This window comes from Castor canadensis, chromosome 11 (assembly GCF_047511655.1).
Source record: "Castor canadensis chromosome 11, mCasCan1.hap1v2, whole genome shotgun sequence".
NCBI lineage: Eukaryota > Metazoa > Chordata > Mammalia > Rodentia > Castoridae > Castor > Castor canadensis.
The window spans coordinates 69270468-69293359 of NC_133396.1; the positions used below are offsets into that span (position 1 = coordinate 69270468).

Here is a 22892-nt window from a genome sequence, read left to right on the forward strand (position 1 = left end):
AATATAACTCAGATGAATAGATGACATTGGCTTTTCCCAATGATGGGAGCCCCCTGCTTACTGCTCAGGCTTGTCCAGAGACTTGGCATTTTCCTTGTCTTTGGAGGACCGGCCATGCTTCTCAATTTTTTCCAGTTCATCTGACTGTGCTCTCTGCAAAAACAAAAGTCAAGCACGTTTTCAAACTCTGGTCAGTTATGTCCCCTTAGGTAATGATGATCTTTATATTTCTTAGCAGCTGTTTGCTAAGTGTAAAGTGTAAAAATGTATAACAAAAACCAGATCACCTCCAAATTTCTCAAATAATATTAGTGACCATTTTAGCAATCTGCAAAATACTCATTCAAGCATGCGTTGAGACAAGGATTTTCTTTTCTTGTTAATTTGGCTGTTTATTATACTTTATAGTAAGCCATAAGTTATTTTAAAGTCGTAGTTCTGATTCAGAAGCCAATCAAGTTAAATTTGGAAGTAGTAGGTATAAAGTAATAAATATAAAGTTTTTATAACTCATTTAACTATTGTAATTACTGTATATTATTTTTTGTACTGGGAGAAAGGAAAGTGAAATTAAGTTATTAAGACATAGCACAAAAATAAGATTTTGATCTTTTGCTGAACTTGCTTTTTGATATAAAAATAGCCCCAGCCTTATTTTCCTTTTGTCTCATTTCACACTTTATAAATGAAAACAAAAAATTTTGTCAACCTAAATTTGTTTCTTTATGAGAGAAGATCTTCTCCGTTTTTAATACAAGGTGGAAGGTTTTATAGATTTTAAGAAGCAAAAATCTACTTTGTATTACAGTGTTTGGGTCATTTTTATTCTTTCCTATATTTTATAGCTCACAAGCATATTTCAAAAGAGTCCCAATACCTGCTGCGTGCCAGTGGCTCACATCTGTAATCCTATTTTACTTAGGAGGCTGAAATATGGAGGATTAAGGTTTAAGGCCAGCCTTGGCAAAAGTTTGTGAGAACCCCATCTCAACAGAAAAAAGTTGGGTGTGGTGGTATGCACCTATAATCCCAGTGACAGCAAGAAGGGTAAATAGGAGGATTGTAGTCCAGGTCGGCCTGGATTCTTATTTCCAAAATGTGAGATAGAGCTCCAAAATAACCAAAGCAAAAAAGACTGAAGGTGTGGCTCAAGTGGTAGACTGCTTGTCTAGTAAGCATGAAGCCCTGAGCTCAAGCCCCAGTACTGCTAGAACTGCAGGTTCCTTCAGTATGATTTTTTTTTGTTTGTTTGTTTGAACAGAAGAGCACCTAAGCCAAAAACTGTTGTAGAAGACAGAGCCTAATCAGTTTCTAGAGAATCAACAGGCATCTCTAACCAAAGCTGCATTCTGCATATTTGCTGGTTATTTTGAAATGCAGATTTTCAATTGATAGGATCAACTAACCTCTAGAAAGAGTTCCTACAACTGATGGCAGATCAACTAAAGTAAAAAAAAACTAATCCTCTGACAATATGATACATTTTGCTTTTGGAATATTATACATCAAAAGGATAGAAAAGAGCTGAATTTTATTGTAACCATCCTAGGCCACTGGAAAAATTCAGTGGAAAAATCATTTTCTAGAATTTCTATTGCACTGTATTGTGTTACTCCCCCCACACCACTGGGGCCCAAACCAAGAATTTTAGGGGAGCAAATAGCACCTCATTTACTTCTGTTACCTGAAGAGTCACTCACAGACACCCTCAGAAAATCACATAAAGCCCCATTAAAAAATATCCTTCTTAAAATGGGCAAAAACCTGTCCTCCTGGCAAATAAGGCACCAGAGTAAAACTATAAGAGAATATTAACACGCAGAACACCAACAAGGCAGGGAACACTGTGGGCCACACAGATTCATACCCAAACGCAACACGTAAGGATTTCTAGGTCTTCCACTCTCTCAAATCTATTTTAAAAATAAGAGTTTCCACCAGAGCCATTGGTTTTCTGCTATTACCAAGCCCACCTTATTCTATACCTTAATCTCATCAGAAAGAAAAAAAGTCCAGTGTGCTATAATCTAGTGAAGGGATATTTGTTGCTTTAATTTTTTGTTTCCTGAATAAAATACCTTGTTCCAGATACCCTGACATGGACTTAACCTAGTTGCAGGCTGGGTTGTAGTGCTGAAGGAATAAAATCAACACCAGGGTCCCATTAAACAAAAAACGCCAACAAAAAACCTTAAAAGTCAGCTATAGGGGAAAAAAAATATGCCCAAGATAAATCAGAATAATAATTAAAAATACAAGAGAAAAGGTAAAACTCCTTAGCCTCTTCTGAAGGCAGTCCCTTCCCACACTACTGGGCACGTGTGAATTACTAAGTGCCTTTGCCCTTTCTCCCTGTTGCCTGTGATAAACTAGATCATTTCTAGGTTGGAACAAAACAGACCTTTCTGTTCATTTCAGAAAGAAACAAAGCTGCCCTGGAATAGGAGTACACTTTACAGCTAGCAGAAGGAACTGTCATTTTCTCCATGTCCCCCAAGCTCTTCTTCTCCACAAGTGTGTATGCACAGTGCTGTCTCTGTTTTCTCGTTTTTTCTGTGGAGCTTAGTTAACGCCACCTCATGTAATCTCTCTCTCTCTCTCTCTCTCTCTCTCTCTCACACTCACACACACACAGTCAATTCTTAGTCACAGTACTAATACATATGTTAGTCCTGTTTTCTTTGCTATAACAACAACAACAAAACCTGAATTATGCTAAATTTAGAAAGAGAAGAGGTTTATTTAGCTCAGTTTTGGAGAGTATAATTCCAAAGTGTGGTACAGGTTCTGAAAAGAGTCCTGTGGGAAATGGCAAATGTGCTTTGGAGGTCACATCTCCAAACGGAAGCCAAAGGAGCGTGCTCTTAGAGTTTGTTCTGCAGAGAGCTCAGAAGTTTCATCAGAGCTACTGTAATTCCTCTAAGTTCCATGAGAGGTCTCTCAGTGACCTAAGCACTTCCTACTCCACCCCATCTCTTAAAATTTCCATCACCTACTCAGGAGACACTGGGAGGATAGCAGGTCAAAGTTAACAAGTTAATAAGGCCCCATTTCAACCAATCCACGTGTGGTAGTGCATGTGTGTGGTCTCAGCTACAAAGGAGGCTGAAGTTAGGAAGACAGAGATCCCAAGGTGGCCCAGGCAAAAATGTGATACACTACCTGAAAAATAACTAAAACAAAAAAGTGTTGGGGTTTGTCGCTCAAGTGGTAGAGTGCCTGCCTAGCAAGCGCAAGGCCCACAAATTTCCAACACATGAACCTTTGGGGCCACACTCAAACCATTTCCAAACTGTAGCACCAATGAACAAGCAATCACCAAACCATTGCTCCTAGGAAGAGACCAGATCCTGTGAGCCTTGGGAATTACAACCAATGAATACATAACCTTATGTTTAAAGAAACCGTTCAATATATAAATATTTGACTGACTCATTAAGGATGAATTTAACAGCCACTAGCACTGTAACTCACACCTGAGTAAAGCCTGTCTAACACACAGATTTCCCCAGGGTCACCCTTGCCCTTAAGGACACTAGGCAGAACTTCAACACTATTCTGGCTATTTTAGCCAGAGACTTACTAATACAAAACACAAAAATGCAAAAATGTGGCAGTAAGCAAGCTAGAAAAGGACAGACCCTTGTTTATATATGAGAGATGAACCAAAAAGAATGCTCCTTGTCCAACCATGGCTGGAAACAAGTACTTGGGGAAGCTTTTTCAGAGCACGTCCTCACATAATCATAAAAGCCAGGAAGGTACTTATGTTTAGGTTACAAATATATTTTAGTGACTAGATGAATTTGTTAATATGAAACCACAAATAATGAAGATCAAATATGTATATGTTTGTATATGTATGTATGTGTATACAATACATGAGAAATTCATTAGACATATATACCACTACTCCCTTCAACAAATCATTTCTAAGCCAGATGTGGTGGTACATGCCTGTAATCCCAGCTACTTGAGAGGATGTAGGAAGATCCTGGTCCAAGTCCCAGCCAGGCAAAGTTAGAGCAACCTTATCAATAAGCAATTAAAATTAAAAAGACTGGGGAGTGGTGGCTCAAGAAGTAAGAGTGCTTGCCTAGCAAATGCAGAGCCCTGAGTTCAAGCCCCATATATGTGTGTATGTTTGTGTAAATAGGTATTTATATAAATATATATATATATATATATACACACACATATATACATGCACACATGTATATGTATTTCTTTTCATTCTAAAACCAAAGCAATTATTGATGTGCAGAAAATGGTGGCTACACACCTGAATTCACACATGACATCTAGTACTCATATGTAATCATATAGCACTCATAGCTACCGTAGGTACTAATATGTAATATGACACATTATTGGGAATCTGGAAGTCTGAGAGAATTGATTTGACTATTTTCAAATAAAATGTCTTACTGTGCTTTCTCATTAATCAAATGGGATTTTAACATGTAATGTTTTCCCTTTTAGTTACAGAAATGATTAATGCTATTAATTTAACGAAGCAAGAACGCCAATCTCTAAAGTCCTTAACGAATCTTGGAAGCCCCCTCGTAACTTGTATACATCCTGCCATGGTTTGAGTGTGTCCACATAAAAATCTATGTGCTGGAAACTTAAACTCACTCATAGGTTTATGGTATTTTGGAGGGTAGGGCTTTCGGGAAGCAATTAGGTTCACACGAGGTCATGAAGGTGGACGGCACTCGTGGCTTTGAAAGAAGACAGACATGAGTTAGCACATGCTCAGTCTCCAATGTGATGCTCGCTGCCATGCCATGATGCAGCAAAAAAGAACACGTGCAGGTGCCAGTTCCACACTCTTGGACTCCCTAGTCTCCAGAACTGTGAGAAATAAATTCGCCCATTATCATGTATTTTGAGAAAGAGATACTTTTATCTTCAGGGATGGGGCAAAGGTATCATGGAAGAACACAAACAGAGGATGTTAATATACCAGAGTATATTAGAAAAACCGTTCATGCTGACCATCTGAACTTTGTGAATGAACTTGGAGGTGAGATCATCTAGAAGTGAGGAGTTCACAGCATGGATAATGGCTTGGGGAAAAAGGTTTTGAAGATACAATGTGTGAAGAATACAATCACTGGGATGGAACTGAAATAAAGGTACTAAAATTAAATAGGGATGAACCAGCTCAGGAAAATAAACGGGAGGTCATCCTGGGGATGGTGGAAGATAAGAGGGGGAATCAAATTGTTGAATAACTTGAGATAAAATGAAGATAAAAGTCAGGTTTGAGAAGTCATGGCAGGAAAAGGAGGAAAAGCAACAGGTTTGACATGGCTCACTCTGCTCCCCACATGCAGCATGCTCTTCTTCAGGCCCCTGGTGACATGGCACACGAGTGCTCTCCTCACCACAATTCACTTCCACATGTGGCTCATGTTAATTACTATATGCCCAGTCATCACTTCAGTGGGGAATCATTTTCTGACCAAAGGCCACTTGCAGCTACACTTCCACCATTTTAACTTTACATTTATTTTTGTGAATCTCTGATTTATACCTTCCCCATATACAGACTGCCAATTTGCTTTTCCTCTCTAAAACCTGTCATATCAAAGCCTATTGTTAGCAGCTCTAAAAAGAAACAGACCATCTTCACTTGGGCTCTTTCAGCAAGTACTAGGTTAATACAATGCTATAAAATCACAAAAATCTCAGCAGTTCTTAAACATTTTAGATACAGGATGTTTTGCTCTCCTAAAAATTATACAAGATACCAAAGAACTTTGAAGTTCTTTTTTTTAAATTATATCTATTGATACTTACCATTTAGATATTAAAACTGAGAAATGTTTAAAATATTTGAGTGATCAAAATCATCATCAAAACCTATTACACATAGTATAAACAATATGCTTCATTTTTAAAACTTTTACATTAGGGGATGGTAATATTTTACAATTTTTACAATTCTTTTTTAGTGGCCGGCTTAATAACTGGGACCTGCATGTGTTTTGGCATTCTGTCTGTTGTGATATGTCATTTTGGATGAAGTATAAGAAGTGAATCCACCTCCAGACAGACAGATGATTATTACTTCAACAGTTTTTTTTTTCAGGGTAATTGTGGATCGTCTTTTTAGATGCTACATTAAGTTAATTGCAACATGGAATCTGAAAGCATATCAATTAACTTTTTATACTATGTTACATGAAATTTACTGTTCTGTCTTACAATTTGAATGGACATTTGCAAAATGCTGATTCACTGAGCTGCACAGATACTCCCAATCCTGGCACATGCTATTTTAGCATATTAAAACTGATTCTCTTTAAACACTACCTGTAGTCTCATCCGAATGAATTTTTAAGTACAGAGAGTCTGTTAATGTCATAATGGCAGATATAAATTTTCCCAAATTCTAATTTTTGCTTTAGAGTTTGAATTTTATCACTGGCAACAAATTCTGTGAGTTTTTTTTTTTTTTTCTTGATGTGACTGGCTTACTTTATTGAAGAAAATGTCTAGCAAATATCAAGGTGTGAATAACCACAGTTTCCCAGTCAGGTTTTCAAAAACAAATGGTATCCAGTGGAGAGGGGGATGTGTTCAGTTCATAACACTCAGGTGTTTTGAATCAAAATTACTACTATACTTTGGTATTCAGTATAAATACTTTGTGTATACTTTCCACCTTGTCTGTCACAGAATATCAAAAAAGGATGTAGCTCAATGAAAGAACATTGACCTAGAATGTACAAGGCCTGTGTTCCATCCTCAGCATCACAAAACAAATAAACAGAAAAACCTTCTAGGAAAAAAAAAAGGCAAGCACTCAAAAGCTGAGTTTTAATAACATTAATGATTTTTACTGTCCCATAAAGGAAACTGTCTTTTTTTATCCTGTGAGTACATAGTAGTGAATAATGACAGTTTGATGCTATTGCTTTGATTTATGCTGAGGAGCCCACATTTTTTACCTACCAAGTGATCCTCTTCCACTTGAACCACAACGCCAGCTCTTTTTTGTGTTCATTATTTTTGAAATAGGGTCTTGCTTTATGTCCAGGCAGGCCTGGACTATACACCTCCTATTTGTGCTTACCCACCTAGCCAAGACGATAAGCACCCACCATAAAGCCCAGCAGTGGGTTGAAATGCGGTCTCATGAACTATTTTCCCAGGCTGGCCAGGAACTGTAATCCTCCTCATCTCCACCTCCCGAGTACCTAGGATTATAAGCTTGAGCCACTGTGCCTGGCACAGAAAGCTGAGTCCTAAAATCTCAAAGATTAAGTAAACGTCACAAGGTCACAAGGCTTTCAAGACTCCTCCCCTCACCTACTGACATTAATATTGCTTCAGAATGCTCTACTGAGCCCGATTCCTACTGAATGGCCCAAGGGCCTTAAAATCTAACAGGGGGGCCAGATGACATCACACCATTGCTCATCCTCTCTCTTGCAAGTAAAAAATCACGGACATAATAGCCAAACAAGTCAAAGAAAGGACTGAAGGAAAGAAATGTTGCAGATTGGCCAGAGCCTTCAAAACTCAAAGAATAGAAATGGTGGCCATGAGTTTTTCTATTTCTCTCCCACTTTTCCTGGGGGGTGGGAGGAGGTGTAAAAGACTGCAGCCTGGAATAACCAGCAAACACGGAAGGGAAGGAGGAAGGGAAAGAAGAAGGGAGGGAGGAGAAGAGAAGAAAAGAGAAGAAAAAAAAGTATGCTCATTTTTTCCCACCAAAGGACTAGGAAAAGAGTGGTCTATCGGAAAAAAAATTTTTTTTCTTAATACTTACCCTACTGGGCTGCTAATGGCATTAGTGTGACGAAATGAGGTGTTAACTTTCCACTCTCACTCAACAGCAACAGGTAAAGTAAGGTGGTATGAGCCAGTACTACTCAGTAGTCTACTTACCCTAATGTTCCCCCAAACTGGTTTGGTGTGGCCCAGTGGGCAGCTAAACCTCTGCACTGACTGGTATTCCACTGGCACCACAACCTAACTGGAAAATGGGCAAAGGTGTAAACAGATATTTTACTAAAGAGAATGCATAGAAAACAAACAGGCACATGAGGATATGGTCAAAGTTACTTGCCATTAGGAAATGCTCATTAAAATCACAATTGTATTACCACTACATATCTAGAAGAACAGCTAGAATAAAATACAGCAACAACATCAAGAAGCCAGCTGTCATGACACATGTCTATAACCATAACTACTTGGCAGATGGAGGCAGGAGGATTGCAAGTTTGAGGTCAGTTAATGAGATCCTATCTCAAAAACAAGATGCAAACAAAAGACCATGGTTCAGTCCCCAAAACCAATATTAGATGTATACATATTAAATGTATATATGTGTACATATACATACACATTATATATATATACACATTATATGTATATCTATATAACTGCAATGTGTTATGCATCTATAATTATTTCAAAACAAAATCTTAAAAGAAAAACCAAAATGGCCTATTATTCACCTATTCTGTTAGGTCTCCAAGTCCATTTATCTTTTCAAATACTCAATCTTGTTTTAAAATGGCCACCTAGTCCAAACACCCAAGAAAGAAGGCAGCTTATGCTCTTCCCCATTCTATATGTAGTCAGTCAACATTTTACGTTGAGTGTAATACTGTAAACAATTTCAGAAACAGTCTTTGCCCTCTCAATGTCACTGTCACTACAGTGATCTGACCACAGTCCTTGATGGTATAAACCACTGTCCTTCCATAACTTCAACTTCCCTATGTAGCACTTTCCAGTAACAGAAAATTCCTCACTCAACATACAGAATAGTTTTCTACATCTATGCTTCTGGTCATGCTACACTATCTTCCAGGAACATTCTACTTTCTTCTCTATAGCATATTCCTGTTCAACACTGAGGAACTACTGCTACCACTATCTCACTATATACAATACTCCCTCCAGCTGCCCCCAGGAGTAAATATGTGTGGTCTCTTCAGTGACTATGCCACTCTTTCCATTTAACACTCCTAGCACTTACCACAGTAAAGTGTAATCATTTACTTTCATGTTTTCATTACATTTTACCTAAAAAATTTTAGATCTGATGGTTAGATTCTATGATTCTTTTGAATATTAAAAAAAACCCTCTCTGTAAGTCATGTTATAACAAAACATATATAACAAAAAGCCTTTTGCTTGTATAATGACTTTCCAGCACTTTGAAGGGAAAATATTCATATATTATTAAGGGACTTCTTCAAATATTTTTGCACACTGAACACTGAAGAGTGTAGGGGCGGTCTACATTCTATTTGTTGACTTACTCTTCCTCTAATCTTGAAATCCAACTTTTCAAAAAATATACTTCTTAGGATCTACATATTTTTACACTGTAGCCCTACAGATCTTTCTTTTTCTTCTCAGGATACATTAAAAACTTTAATATGTTTAAACATCAAAGGGTCATGAGAATTTACAAAATGGTGGTCATATACACTAGAAAAACCTGAAGTTACATGGTCAGTGCCCAGCGGCTTTTCATGGACCTCAAAGTCTTGAACATTTAACCATCTATTGTCAAACAGAAGAAAACAAAAAATTCAGGGCCAAATACACATGAAACACCATCTGGAATCACTCAACTTCCTAAATAAGTTCAGTGGAGGAAAACATGACAGGAGTTTTACATTCTTATTAAGAGAGCTGACTATTTACTCCTTTAATAAATTTATTGCCTACTTAAATAAATCATGGGTAATAAGGAGGAAAGGTTGATGACCTTATCAAGCATAATACGCCAAAGCCAACAGTGTTAGTAATAACCAAGGTTCTTTGCAATCTATTTTTTTAAAAGCAATGTTTGCTACCACTATTTAAAAAAAACTTTTTATATAACCACACACAGGCCAAACCTGAAACTCTCCTACATAAACCACGATATTCTGTCTTAACTCCATTCACATAACATCAACAGAACAAAAGAATTTAAGGAGGGTCTAGTGAGCAGTTATGGTATCAGATTGGCAAAATTTATTAGGCTAGCTAGGCAACTGCACCATGTCCCTAATGTTTGCCTGTCATCATGGAAAATCACTGGGAGAAAATTGGTGGATGTGCATCAGGAGAGACTGTCCTCCCTGACGAGCTGAATCGTTACTGAAGAGTGGATGTGTGAAAAGCATGTTCCTATCCTATCAAGCTAAAAAGTTTTATTAATGTTGTCAAAGAGAAACAATAAGAAATAGATCACAGAAGAGTGGAATTTATGTGAAAACAATGACTGGTAGAGAAAGACAGGGAAAGTATAAACAATTCCAATAAATGAATTTAAAAAACCCAATTCAACCCCACACACAAAGAAGTAACATTCATATTCTTCTGAAGAGAGACATCATGAAGGACCAAAAGGTAATAAAAGGAGAAGCAAACAACTATTGCTATTATTGACAAGGTTTACATTTAGTTCTAAAACATTAGAAAAATAGCAGCAGGGATCAAAGCTAGGATTAAATCAATATAAAGTACTGTAAAAATATTTATTAAGGAATTATTCTCCATCTACTTTTCCAAATAATATGAGGGTATTAAGAGCAGTCTTTTTTTCTTCTCCTTCTTTTTAAGTAACAGAAACATGGAATATTTCTTAATTTCAGGTCAGTACATATTGGAGACAGGCCTGTGGGCCTTATAGTAGGTCAGTAGTTAGAACAGCATTTTGCAGGAGAATGTGCATTTGAAATTGGCAGAATACAGCAACCCTCCCTCTAGTCTTTCTCTTCAAGCAATATTTGGACTGTTAGCTATATACAGATGCCATATTTACCCTCCCCCAGACACCACAGCCTTTATGATACAACTCTCTTTTAGGGCCTGCAGTTGAAGTGCCTTATATTTTGTATTAAACTGTTTTTTCCATAGAATGTTAGCATTTGAACTGATACATTAATTAAAAATTTATGCATATTGTAGATGCCCAACAAAATAATTTCCTCCTTCCAGAGAGGGGTTTTAGGGATCCAGTATGTTTCCTGGCAGTGTACTACGTACAAAAACATAAATTGGAAAATGAAGCACATACACTGTGTGCATAACGTATTTTTCAGGGCATTAATATATTCTTTTATACAAGTTATTTGGACTGCTAACTATTCTACAATATACTTTAGTATACAAATACACATACATTCCCAAGAATGAAATTACTAGACATATCTAAGAAAAACCATAATTTAACTTTATCAAGGGTTCATCATTTAGAAAATCATATTAGCAGTGATAAAGCTATTTTTAGCTGCTGTACTCAAGATGATGACAAATACGGAGAAAACTACCCAATTAACTTCATTATGTCTTCTGGTTCAGTTGTACCCAAGCATTTACGTTATTAAATGCATCATACAATATTACAAACTATTTTGTTCTGTCTATTTTATACTACGTGCAGACAGTAGATGATATTATGTGTGTGTGTGTGTGTGTGTGTGTGTGTGTGTGTAATATGTTATCCATAAATTTCCTTCAGGATCATGAGGCAGACAATGCAAACATTTGATAGGAAAAGGAAGCACTGAAGGAGGGAGCTAAAAGCTCATAACCTGGTCTGCTAGGCATCATCCAGGATGATGACTCATGTTTCTGCAGGCAGCTCTCAAAGGATGAGTGGGAACATTGATGACCTAAAGTGCAAATGTTACAATGTGAAATTACATAGCGAATTTTAAGACATTTGTTTCTGAGAAAATGTAGTAATACAAACCAAGATGAATGGATGTGTAGGGTTAGAAAGAAAAGGCTATGGTTAGGAAGAAGTGTTGTTACCCAAGCTCTAAAAATAATCCCTCTTAAATCTCCTTCATTAACATATAAGGAAGATGTTAATCTTGTTGTACAAATAAGTAATGGGGAAAAGTCAGTGAGACATCAATCCAACCAGCTCAAATACTGAACCTTCCTGAGTGTGTAACACATTCTGTAACACACTCTCAGACTCTGCTTCCCATTACAATGAAAATAAACAGTCTTTTTTCAAATGTAAAAGTAAAAATGAACCTCAAATTAAGATGGTAGAATATCTGATCGGAATTACTTACTTCCAAGAAACAATTATCATCATTAAAAACAAGCTAGAGAAATGACCCAAACAATGTATACACATGCGAATAAATGAATAATAAAAATAAATAAATAAATATATAAAACTGGCCAAAGAAATGAATAAAAAAAAGATGGAAAATCTGATTTTTTAAAGAAATTCTATTTAAGAGTATTTGTCAAGGCTAGTGTTCTAAGTAATATAAACGTGCATTTGCTTGGTAAACATTTTGTAACACTATGTGTCAGGGAGATACAATACTGTGGGGGAAAAGAATTTTCATGAGATGGCAGATGAGGGTAAAGATAATCAAGTGAACATGTGTGGAATGTCTAGGTTGACAAGGGCTCTAATGAGGAACATGTTACAATCAGAGTCAGAAATAAGAAATCTGACATAAGAAAGAAGGAAGGAAGAAAGAAGGAAGGAGGAAGGGAGGGAAAGAAGAAGGGAGAAAGGAGAGCTAAAAGTTTGGTAGACATTTACTAGGACAAAGTAAATACAAATATGTCAGTGGTGGTGTAGCAGGTAGATATGGGATGGGCCAGGAAGCTACAAGATGAAAAAGTAGCCAGACCACAAAGACAATAAAAAAAAACAAGCCGGATGCCAGTGGTTCACTCCTGTAATCCAAGCTACTTGGGAGGCTGAGATCAGAAAGATCATTGTTTGAGGCCACTCTAGGCAAATAGTTCACAAGATCCCATCTCTAAAAATAACCAGAGAAAAATTGACTGGTGGCACCTAGCATCATCAAAAAGAAAAACTGTAAAAACAAAAACAAAACAAACACAAAGGCCAAAAACTGTAAGAATTGCTCAAAGTATCAACCTGCAAATAGTGAACAGCCATAAACTCTATAAGCCAATAGTGAACATGGAAAGCTCACTGTTCTACAGTAAGCTGACCTGATCAAAATCACATGTAATAGTAAAACAAGAGGGAAAAGATTTATAATCAATCCTATGACATTTATTTCCACACATTTTTACTGCAGCAGTGTTAACCATCTTAACTCAGAATTTCCAGGAATTCATGCAATTTCGTTGACTTGTCACTATCACACCTTAGATGGATAAGAAAGAAATATAATTCCTGGTTTTTAATTAAACCTATGGAGTCAATTTGTAAGGGTTCAAAATCTGAATCTTATTGCTTTTAACCCTGAAATCTATCTTAAGTAAATTTACAGTTAAAAATTGAGTATACTAACTGTGAGTCCACAAACCAACTAAGAAAAATAATGACATGAGTGTATGCCTTTAAAATTTACACAGGGTCAATACTCCTCTCATTTTTGTTTGAAGACACTGATGAGTAAATGTTGCTTAAAGCATTAAATGCCTCTAGAGAGTTCTGGGAACTCAGATGGTTAATCCAATTCATTTCATGAATGTAATATGTTATATACTTTTGAGGATGTAGTGTCATGTGACACATGCTAGGTCCCTCTTCCAGATTAAAGTCTATAGTATGTCAACCATTACGCTAAGTAAAGACTACTAAAACTGTAAGCATGCCTGTGAAATTCAATCCTCAGAAGTGTAAATTTAGACTTCTAATTCTTTCTCCCCTACCTGCTTTTTCCCCCTTCCTTTTAATTGGATTAGAGCTGTTTAATTATAAAGGGATGTGGAATTTTTCCCCTTTCTATCTTAAGTTATATTTTTCCTCAACTGAAATTCTAATAGGATTTACTTCCAAGGCTTGGTTTTATATTAAAATTTATGATTTTTTGTTTTATTTCAGAGCATGAAATAAAGAATTGAGCTATTTTCAGAAAAATAATTCAACTAATAATTATACAAGGGTATTTTTACAAATACATTTTGACTTGCTTTTAATCATCCAACACACCAAAGAAAAAACAAGGACTATACCTCAACTGCTTCCTACCCCTCACCGCACAGTTTATCCCTCTCCTGCAACCCATAAATGCACCATTCCATATAAGGAGTAAATGTGAAGAACCAGAAGCAATAGATATATTTAACCAACATAAATATTATATACTGCTCATGCAAAACCTTAGTCTCTAAACTTAATGATAGTCAATGACCCTAAATAAACTGCAAATACTGTTTTAAAAAAACTTACTAAGATGCACTGTATTTAGCAACTATGTGGTTCCAGTAGGTTTTATTTCCTTGGAAATAGGCATTGGCCCCTCAGGCTTGTGTTTTTTGAAACTAGGGTATGTTTAGATTTGTAGACTGGCCAAAATTCAGTCACATCTAGAAGAGAAAAGTTGCTGACAAACACATGCAATCAGGGGACCAAAACAAAAGATCACATTCTAAATAAGGTTTGTATCACAAATACTGTTAAAGATTATTCTTCATATATTTATAACAAAATGTTATGTAAATATTTTTTCTAGGTAGAATTTATGTCACCTCAAATGTCATTATTATTAAAACAAAATTAAGACTATTATAATACCTTTCAAGCATTGTTTCATAAATTAATAATCACAGCTATATCAAAACAAGAAATTTTAAAAGATTTCCAAGTGGATACAAATCAAGTCTGAGCACGCACACATCACTATTTTTTTTTTCTTTTTTTTGGTGATACCTTTACATGAATAAGACTCAGGCCATATGAAGTCAAAACTCCATGTGACTTATGTGCCAGATATAAGACCATACCTCTCCACACCTCACCTTCTGTACCATCTATAGCAGTCACTGCCTCTCACCTCACAATTTACCTTCTGGAACCTAATCTGAGATAATGGACTGTGTGGCTCCCAGCATTTCCTTCTTTCCAGGAACGTGCTTTTAAGCTTTGCTTGTAGGAGGCACTAGAGGAGCTGCTGCAGAAAGAGAGCTCCTCTTCCCATTGCTGCTGTTTGGCTCTCCTGCCTGCTGCACAGCTGGTCTTCAATGTAGGTCTATGAGGACATCTGGAGGTGCTCTGCCCCAGCCCCAGCACACAGCCCCAGTACAGAGTTCTTTGGCTGCCTGGCAATCCTGGCCAAAGCCCATAACCACTTCCCTCTTTATGCTAACACCATACATTGTACCACCACTAGTCATGGCTTCATGTGTGCCCTGAGGTTTGTTTCCTGAGCCCTCTCAACACAGATACTGTAAACTCTAGGTTTCTTATCCACTGCACTCTGACTCCCACAAACTTGCCCATCAGCAATGGCTTACTGCCAACGAAAAGTTTGTTTCCTGATCACCAGGAGGCTGTTGACCAGCTACGGCCCAGGCAAACTGGTGGGTACAACCACATCTTCCCTGATGAGACCTGCACACCAGCCATAAAGAGGAGATCTCTTTCCACGTTTATCCTTCCTTGGGTATGCTTGCTCAGTTCCAGCATGCTGTTCTAGTTCTCTTCTCATTCTCGTCCTCTCCCACCTCAGGCTAATCACAATGAACATCCCTCTTTGCCTTACTCCCTGGCTTCTGTCCCATGACTGAATGCATATGGTAGGCTCTCCAGCACGCAGAGCTTCCCGCTGCACTGTCTGTCTTCAGACTACCACATTCCTATGTCTACAAATCCTTTTCAATGGATAGACACACAACCTAAACCTAACACAGCCACAGCAGATTCTGAGTCCCCATTGTTACTAACTGATAGGGTCAAAAATCTTGAGCTCACTTGACTCCTCTTTTTCCCTCATAGTCCATAACCAACCCACCAGCAAATGCCATTTGCTTTTTCTTCAAAATATTTCCAGATTCTGATTTCTTCTTCTCACCAGCTCTATTGCTTCCATTGAGATCTAAGTCAATGTCATTCTTTAACTCCTGAAGGTCTCTGACAGGCCACCTGGTATCCCCAGAGTCTACTCTCTAGTATCAGACTTAACTTCTCAAACATGAATCATCTACTCAAAACCTGTATTAACTTCCCATTATACTCAAAGTGAAGATCAAAGTCCTAGATGAGTTGGTCTCCCCACCATACCTGTAGTTACCTCCCTCTCTATTCTGCTTACTTGCTTACTTGCCCACAGCAGTCCTTAGGGCCTTCCTACTCTTTCCTGAAGGCCACAAGCTTTCCCACACTTCAGGATACTGTCTTCTTGATTTCCACATGGCTTCTCTTCCTCATCTCCTGCACTTCTTTGTTCAAATGGCATCTTTTAAGTGACAATACTTAAAACTGTACCAACCAACCTGGGCTATCTCCATTCTCTCACATATACTTTTTTTTCTTTAGAGAACAGAATACTTTTAAAAGCATAAATGCATGTATTTTAGAAAACACTAATTCAAGGATTTCAAAACACTTTTACTGATTTTTTTGTCATATTGAATAATGTTCAACTATTAAAATAATAATCGTATACTACTAAGATGACATTCTCATGTAACGGTCCTTATGGCAGGGAGAAGCACAAGTGGAAGAAATACATAAAAAGAATTCACATTCAGTTATTTGGTAACAGATAAAACAGTAACTGTGTTATATTATGACTGCATAATAGATACATTCTTTGGCATTATAGAACAGACATGCTTCTGTAAGTCTGAACTTATTTCAGTTTCTCTATAATAGCATTTTCTAAACTATATAATACTACAGTTCTCACTAGAAATAATAATTTAAGTGAAGGAAAGTTTCATTAGAACCATTTAATTAGACATATATTATAACTCTGAGAAGTTTTATTTTAACTTTAACAGTTTCTCCAACTTATTTGATTATGCAATATATTTTTCACTATGGACAACAAAAACAAGAGCATTTCATTGAATCCAGTTTGAAAAATACAATACCAGGGAACTCTGGTATTAAAAAGTATAGTAACCTAAATGAAAAATTCACTAGAGGGATTCAAAGGTAGATTTGAGTAGGCAGAAAAAAGAACCCATGAACTTGAAGGTAGGACAATGGAAAGGATCAAGTTTGAAGAAAAAAGGACTGAATTAAAAAATGAAAAGTGCTTGAGGAACCTGTGGGTACCTTGCAGGCCCTAGCAAAAAAGGGGCAGGCAGAACAGCTGAAAATTAATGGCTCAATTAATTTCTAAATTTCACAAAAGATGTTAATACAAAAAACCAAGAAACTCAACAAACTCCAAGTAAGATGAACTGACAACAAAAAAAATCCACACCAAGACACATTAGAAGAAAGCTTTTGAAAAAGATAGTCCGCCAGCAGCAGGAGAAGGAACTTGCCACATGGGAGGATCCACAGAAGATTGTCCCTAGACGACTCATCATAAAATCAGGAGGCAAGAAAGTAGCAGCTGGCAGACTCACAGTGCTCAAAATAACAGGCCTTCAGTGTAGTGGAAGAGGAGCCTCCTGCAGCCTCCTGAGCCTCCCACAGTCTCCTGAGCCTCCCAGCGTCCACAGCACAGCCTCGCACCTGGCCTGGAAGGATGTGATTCCCCTCTGGCTGGTAACCACGCATTGCAGAAATTCCCGATGTCCAGGAAACCCCCCTACCACCCAAGCCTTCCCAAGGCTGGCTGTGGTCACTGGTGTGCTAGCTTCTCCTGGAAGTCCACTCTCTAGTTGGCAGCCACAAACTTGAAGCCCCGCACCATTGATAGAATCTAACCCCCTGGGCCTGCAGCAGGGCCATCAGTGGCCTGACTCCAAAAGCCATGAGGAAGTGGTTGGCACTGTGCAGAAATGTGCATGCCATCACATCCTGTGCCCCAGTCAGCCAACACTACACAGACAACTCAGGAAGCCAGAGAGCCCAGCTCAGGTAGCAGAGATTGCCTCTGCATAATTGGGCCTCACCACATGGAACAAAACACTGAGAAGCACCCAGAAATAAGTGCTCCCTTAAGAATTCCAAATCCATAGCTTAGCTATTGTGAATAATGCTACAATAAACATGGGTGTGCAAGTGCCTATATTGTAACCTTACATTCCTTCAGGTATATCCCTAGGAGTGGAATTGCTGGATTGTATAGCAGATCTAGTTTTAGTTTTTTGAGTAGCCACCATACTGTTTTCCATAGTGTCTGTACTAGCTTACATTCCCACCAGCAGTATATGAGGGTTCCTTTTCCCCCACATCCTTGCCAGCATTTGTTGTTGTTTGTGTTCTTGATGGCAGCCATTCTAACAGGAATGAGGTGGAATCTTAGTGGTTTTAATTTGCATTTCCTTCATGAACAGGGATGTTGAGCATTTCTTCATGCGTTTTTAGCTATTTGGACCTCTTCCTTTGAAAAAGTTCTGTTTAGTTCATTTGCCTATTTCTTTTTTGGGTCATTGATTTTTTGGGGGAGTTTAGTTTTTTGAGCTCCCTATGTATTCTGGTTATCAGTCTCTTGTCTGATATATAGCAAACAAAGATTTTTCTCCCATTCTGTGGGTGGTCTCTTTAATGTAGAGACCATTTCTTTTGTTGTGTAGAAGCTTTTTAATATCATGTAGTCCCATTTGCCAATCCTTTCTCTTAGTTGCTGAGCCATTTGAGTTCTATTGAAGAAGTCATTTCCTATACCTATTAATTCCAGTGTATTCCCTACTCTTTTCATGTCTTATATTAAGTTCCTTAATCAAGATGCCCCATTCCTGATGAATGGATTAAGAAAATGTCATATTCATATGCAATGGAATTTTATCCAGGCATAATCACGAATGAAATTTTGTCATTTGCAGGTAAATGGATGGATGTGGAGAACATCATCTTAAGTGAAGTTAGCCAGATTAGGAAGGCCAAAAGCCTTATGTTTATTCCCCTAATACAAATATTATGAAAAAAAAGTCAGACTAAGGGGTGGTCACATATGATAGAGGGGTGGGTAAAAGAAGGAAGTTAATTAAGAAGGTAAATATGGTTTATGTACTCTCTATTCAAGAATGAATATAGAATTTTTAAACCAGTTGAAATCACTGTAAGAAAAAACCTAAGGCAGAATGAAGAAAAACAGAGGAGATGAACCAATTCGGGCTATAATACATATATACATGAAAGTACCACAATTAAACTCCCAGTGTAGCTATCATAAACAAACAAAAATGTCATTTTTTTTTCTTTTACAAAATCAGCGAACAGGAGAGCAGAACAGGTCCTGCCTAGGGTTTTGGTACCAGTGGGAGAGGGGAAGAGTTAGGGATAGGGTTTAGGAAGGTGAATATGGTGCAAATACTATGTACACATGTATGTAAATGGAAAAATGATACCTGTTGAAACTATTCCAGGAATGTGGGGAGGAGGGTATGAAGAATAGTGGACCCAAGTATGATATATTTGATACATTATAAGAACTTTTGTAAATGCCACAATGTACCCTCACCCAGCACAACAAGAAAAATTGAAAAAAAAAAGAACTGTCTAAGGGGCTCAGCAGAGCAAGATAAATGACACTAGACACTTGAGTTTGAATAAAGAAATAAAGATCACAATAACAATCTGAATTTTGTCATGTGTACTCTCAGAACCATGCTCTCTCAATTGATGAAGACAAAGGAAATTCTCTTTGTGACCATGAAATGCTAAGGTCCCAAAGGCCTTCTGAGCTGGGAGAGCCCAGTCTCTGGACATGAATACTCACTACTTTCCAGGAATGGCGAGGGAAGTTTTTCCTTTTCTACTTGTTTCCCTGGTTTTCTAAGTCATAGAAAGAATAACAAAAACAAACCTCTTGCCCCATATGGAAAATATTCTGCATTATTGTTGCATAATGGTAATACGATCCTGTTTTTATGCTTGCTGTGTTTATTTTAGATTCTTATAGAGTACAAAAGGGACAGCTAGCTTTTTCATGTGAAAGAAATTATTCTAAACTTTAATGGCTAGCACAATATTTTTAGATTCTCACAATTCTTCTGGCCTATAATTGCACTCCGATATCAGACAAATCTGAGTAGGCCCATGATGAACCTATTAATGTGTTTGCTGGTTGGCTATTAAGTGCTTCACTAGAATGTATGATTAGGGTAGAATTCCTGGATTATGTGTTCTATGCACCCTTAGTCATATTAGTTTGTGCTAAATCACTTTTTGTTGAGGTTGTACCAGCATATACTGACACAGTATGTAAGAGTTGCTGGGTTGTTTTTCAAGTGCTCATCAACATTTAATACTGCTATACTTTCCTTTTTCTGTGCTGGGGTTTGAATTCAGGTCCTCACTCTTGCTGGGCAGGTGTTCTACCACTTGAGTCAGGCTCCCAGCTTTTGCTTTAGTTATTTTTAGACAGAGTCTGCCTCAGAATGCGATCCTCCTGTCTATACCTCCTGAGTGGCTGGGATTACAATCTGCATGCAACCACCACACCAGACTTGTTCTGTGAGATAGTTTCTCATTAACATTTTGCCTGACTAGCCTCAAACGTCAACCTGCCTATCTCTGGCTCCTATGTAGCTGGGATTACAGGCATGAGCTACCTTGCCAGGCTTAGCATTTTTTTGATTGGAGATAAAAATGTATCTCCCAGATATCTTATTTTAATTTCATGTTTACTGTTCAGAATACACACTTTTTCATGTGTATTACACAGATCAAGCGATAAGAATCTTAGTCTTCTGGCTAGTCTAGTGACACAAAAAAGGCTCAAGGTTGTCTAAGAAAGGGAAAGAGCTTCTGCAATTACCCAAAGGGCAATAACCAAAGGTGATGCCCTTTGAACTTACACCAACAAGAAGGGACACAATCTTAGCTTGTCTTAATACTCAGTAGCAATTAAAAAGCTTCTGCACAACAAAAGAAATGGTCTGTAAATTGAAAAGGCCACCCACAGAGTGGGAGAAAATCATTGCTAGCCATGTATCAGAAAAAGGACTGATAACTAGAATATACAGGGAGCTCAAAAAACTAAACTCCCCCAAAATCAAAGAACCAATAAAGAAATGGACAACTGAACTAAACAGATCTTTTTCAAAGGAAGAGGTCCAAGTGGCCAAAAAAAACACATGAAAATATGCTCACCACCCCTGGCCATAAAGGAAATGCAAATTAAAACTACACTAAGATTCCACCTCACTCCTGTTAGAATAGCTACTATCAAGACCACCAAGAACTACAAATGTTGATGAGGATGTGGGGAAAAAGGAACCCTCATACACTGCTGGTGAGAATGTAAGCTAATACAGCCACTTTGAAAAATAATATGGAAGCTTCTTAAAAAACTAAAAACAGATATGCCACATGATCCAGCAATTCCACTCCTAGGAATATACCCAAAGGAATGCAATACAGATTACTCCAGAGTCACCTGAACACCCATGTTTATTGCAGCGCTATTCACAATAGCCAAGCTACAGAAATAGCCAAGATGCCCCACTATGGCCGAATGGATTAAGAAAATGTAGTATTTATACATGACAGAATTTTACTTAGCCACAAAGAGAATGAAATTTTGTCATTCACAGGTAAATGGATGGAACTGGAGAACATCATCTTTAGCAAAGTTAGCCAGGCTCAGGAGGCCAAAAATCGCATGTTCTCCCTCATCTGTGGATTACAGACCTAAAACAAATGCAGCAATATTATTGGACACAGTTCACACTAAGGGGAGACCAAGCACAGCAGGGATACAGCAAGGGAAGGAAACCAAAAAACTTGAATGTGGTTGATGTGCTTACTATACAGGAATGAATATAGAAATGTTAAACTGGCAGAGGCGACTATGGGAAGGGGACTAGGGACTAGGGAGTAGTGAAGAGGTTTGGTAGAGATGAATCAATTTGGGTTGTAATACATATATGCAAGGAAACAACACAAGGAAACTCTTTGTATAGCTGTTTTTATCTCAAACTAACAAAATCAGAGAACAGGAGGCGGTGGTGGGGCGGGTGGCTGGGCAGGGAGATGGTGCAGATGACGTATACACATGTAAGTAAATGCAATAATGATACCTACTGAAACTATTCCAGGAATCAGTGGCGGAGGGAGAGGTATGAAAGAGAGCAGTGGAGATGGTGAATTCAAGTATGATATATTTGACACATTGTAAGAACTTTTGCAAATACTCCAATGTACCCCAACTCAGCAAAATATAAAAAATAAAGAAGAAAATAGAGAAGATAGAAATCATGTTTTCATAAGTTTCTGCTCCCAGTAAGACATATGTTTCTTAGAATGTATTCCTTGAAACTTCAACCATATAGTGATAATGGGTGTTATTTTTAAAACTTTTTATAGGTGAAAATTTTGAGGGGAAACATAACATGTCAACCATTGAAGAAGATTCTTTTCTAAAACAAAACAAAACAAAACAAAAAAACTCAATGGCACTGTTAGCATTTAATCACTCGAAAAATCACACATAACCAGTTGAAAATAATTCTGTACAGCAATGGTGAGCTTTATAAATGTATTGTTACTTCTGAGTCTCTGTAAAAATAGCTCTGAAATTGTTTTATTGTAAGAAAGCTGCTATTGTTATGTTATATTGCAATAAAGCAGAACATCTGAAATATAAACAGTGATGCTAGCCGTTGTGCCTCTCAATTAGAAAACACTGTAGATTTATGAAGATGGTGGCTAGAGGGAGGAAGCAGAAAGCAAGCCTCCTATAGTGAAATCTTGGAGAGACGCTGGAGACACACTTTGCAGGCAAAATCACTGAGAACAGGCAAAACTTTGACCCCTCCACACCTCCAGCTGGTGCAGAGCATCTCCACTTCATGTTAAACAGAGAAACAAGGAGGGCCCCCGGGCTGCCAATCGCCAACGCCCAGACGGCTTGGGAAGACACGGACATGGTGAGCTTCAGGGTACTGTGGTACTCCCACAGACAAGCCTGGGCCAGAGCAGCATAGTCCCCTGGACAGATCGACCTCCACCCAGGGAAAAAAGAGAAACTGACTAATAAGCAATAAGAACAATAAAGACACGTGGGAAAGAGGGTGGGGTGCACTGAGTGCTGAAGACTGGGGGAAGGGAATCCTTC

The 22892-nt window shown here is 37.8% G+C and overlaps 1 protein-coding gene across 3 annotated transcripts in view; it reads right to left on the bottom strand.

The window, feature by feature from the left end:
* Fmn2 (formin 2) overlaps positions 1-22892 on the bottom strand; it is a 338855-nt gene that overhangs the window by 128018 nt on the left and 187945 nt on the right. For all 3 annotated transcript variants that reach the window (XM_074047221.1, XM_074047222.1, XM_074047224.1), the window contains one exon: positions 62-153. In XM_074047221.1, the coding sequence (XP_073903322.1) occupies positions 62-153 (92 nt within the window). The remainder of the gene's footprint in view (positions 1-61; positions 154-22892) is intronic.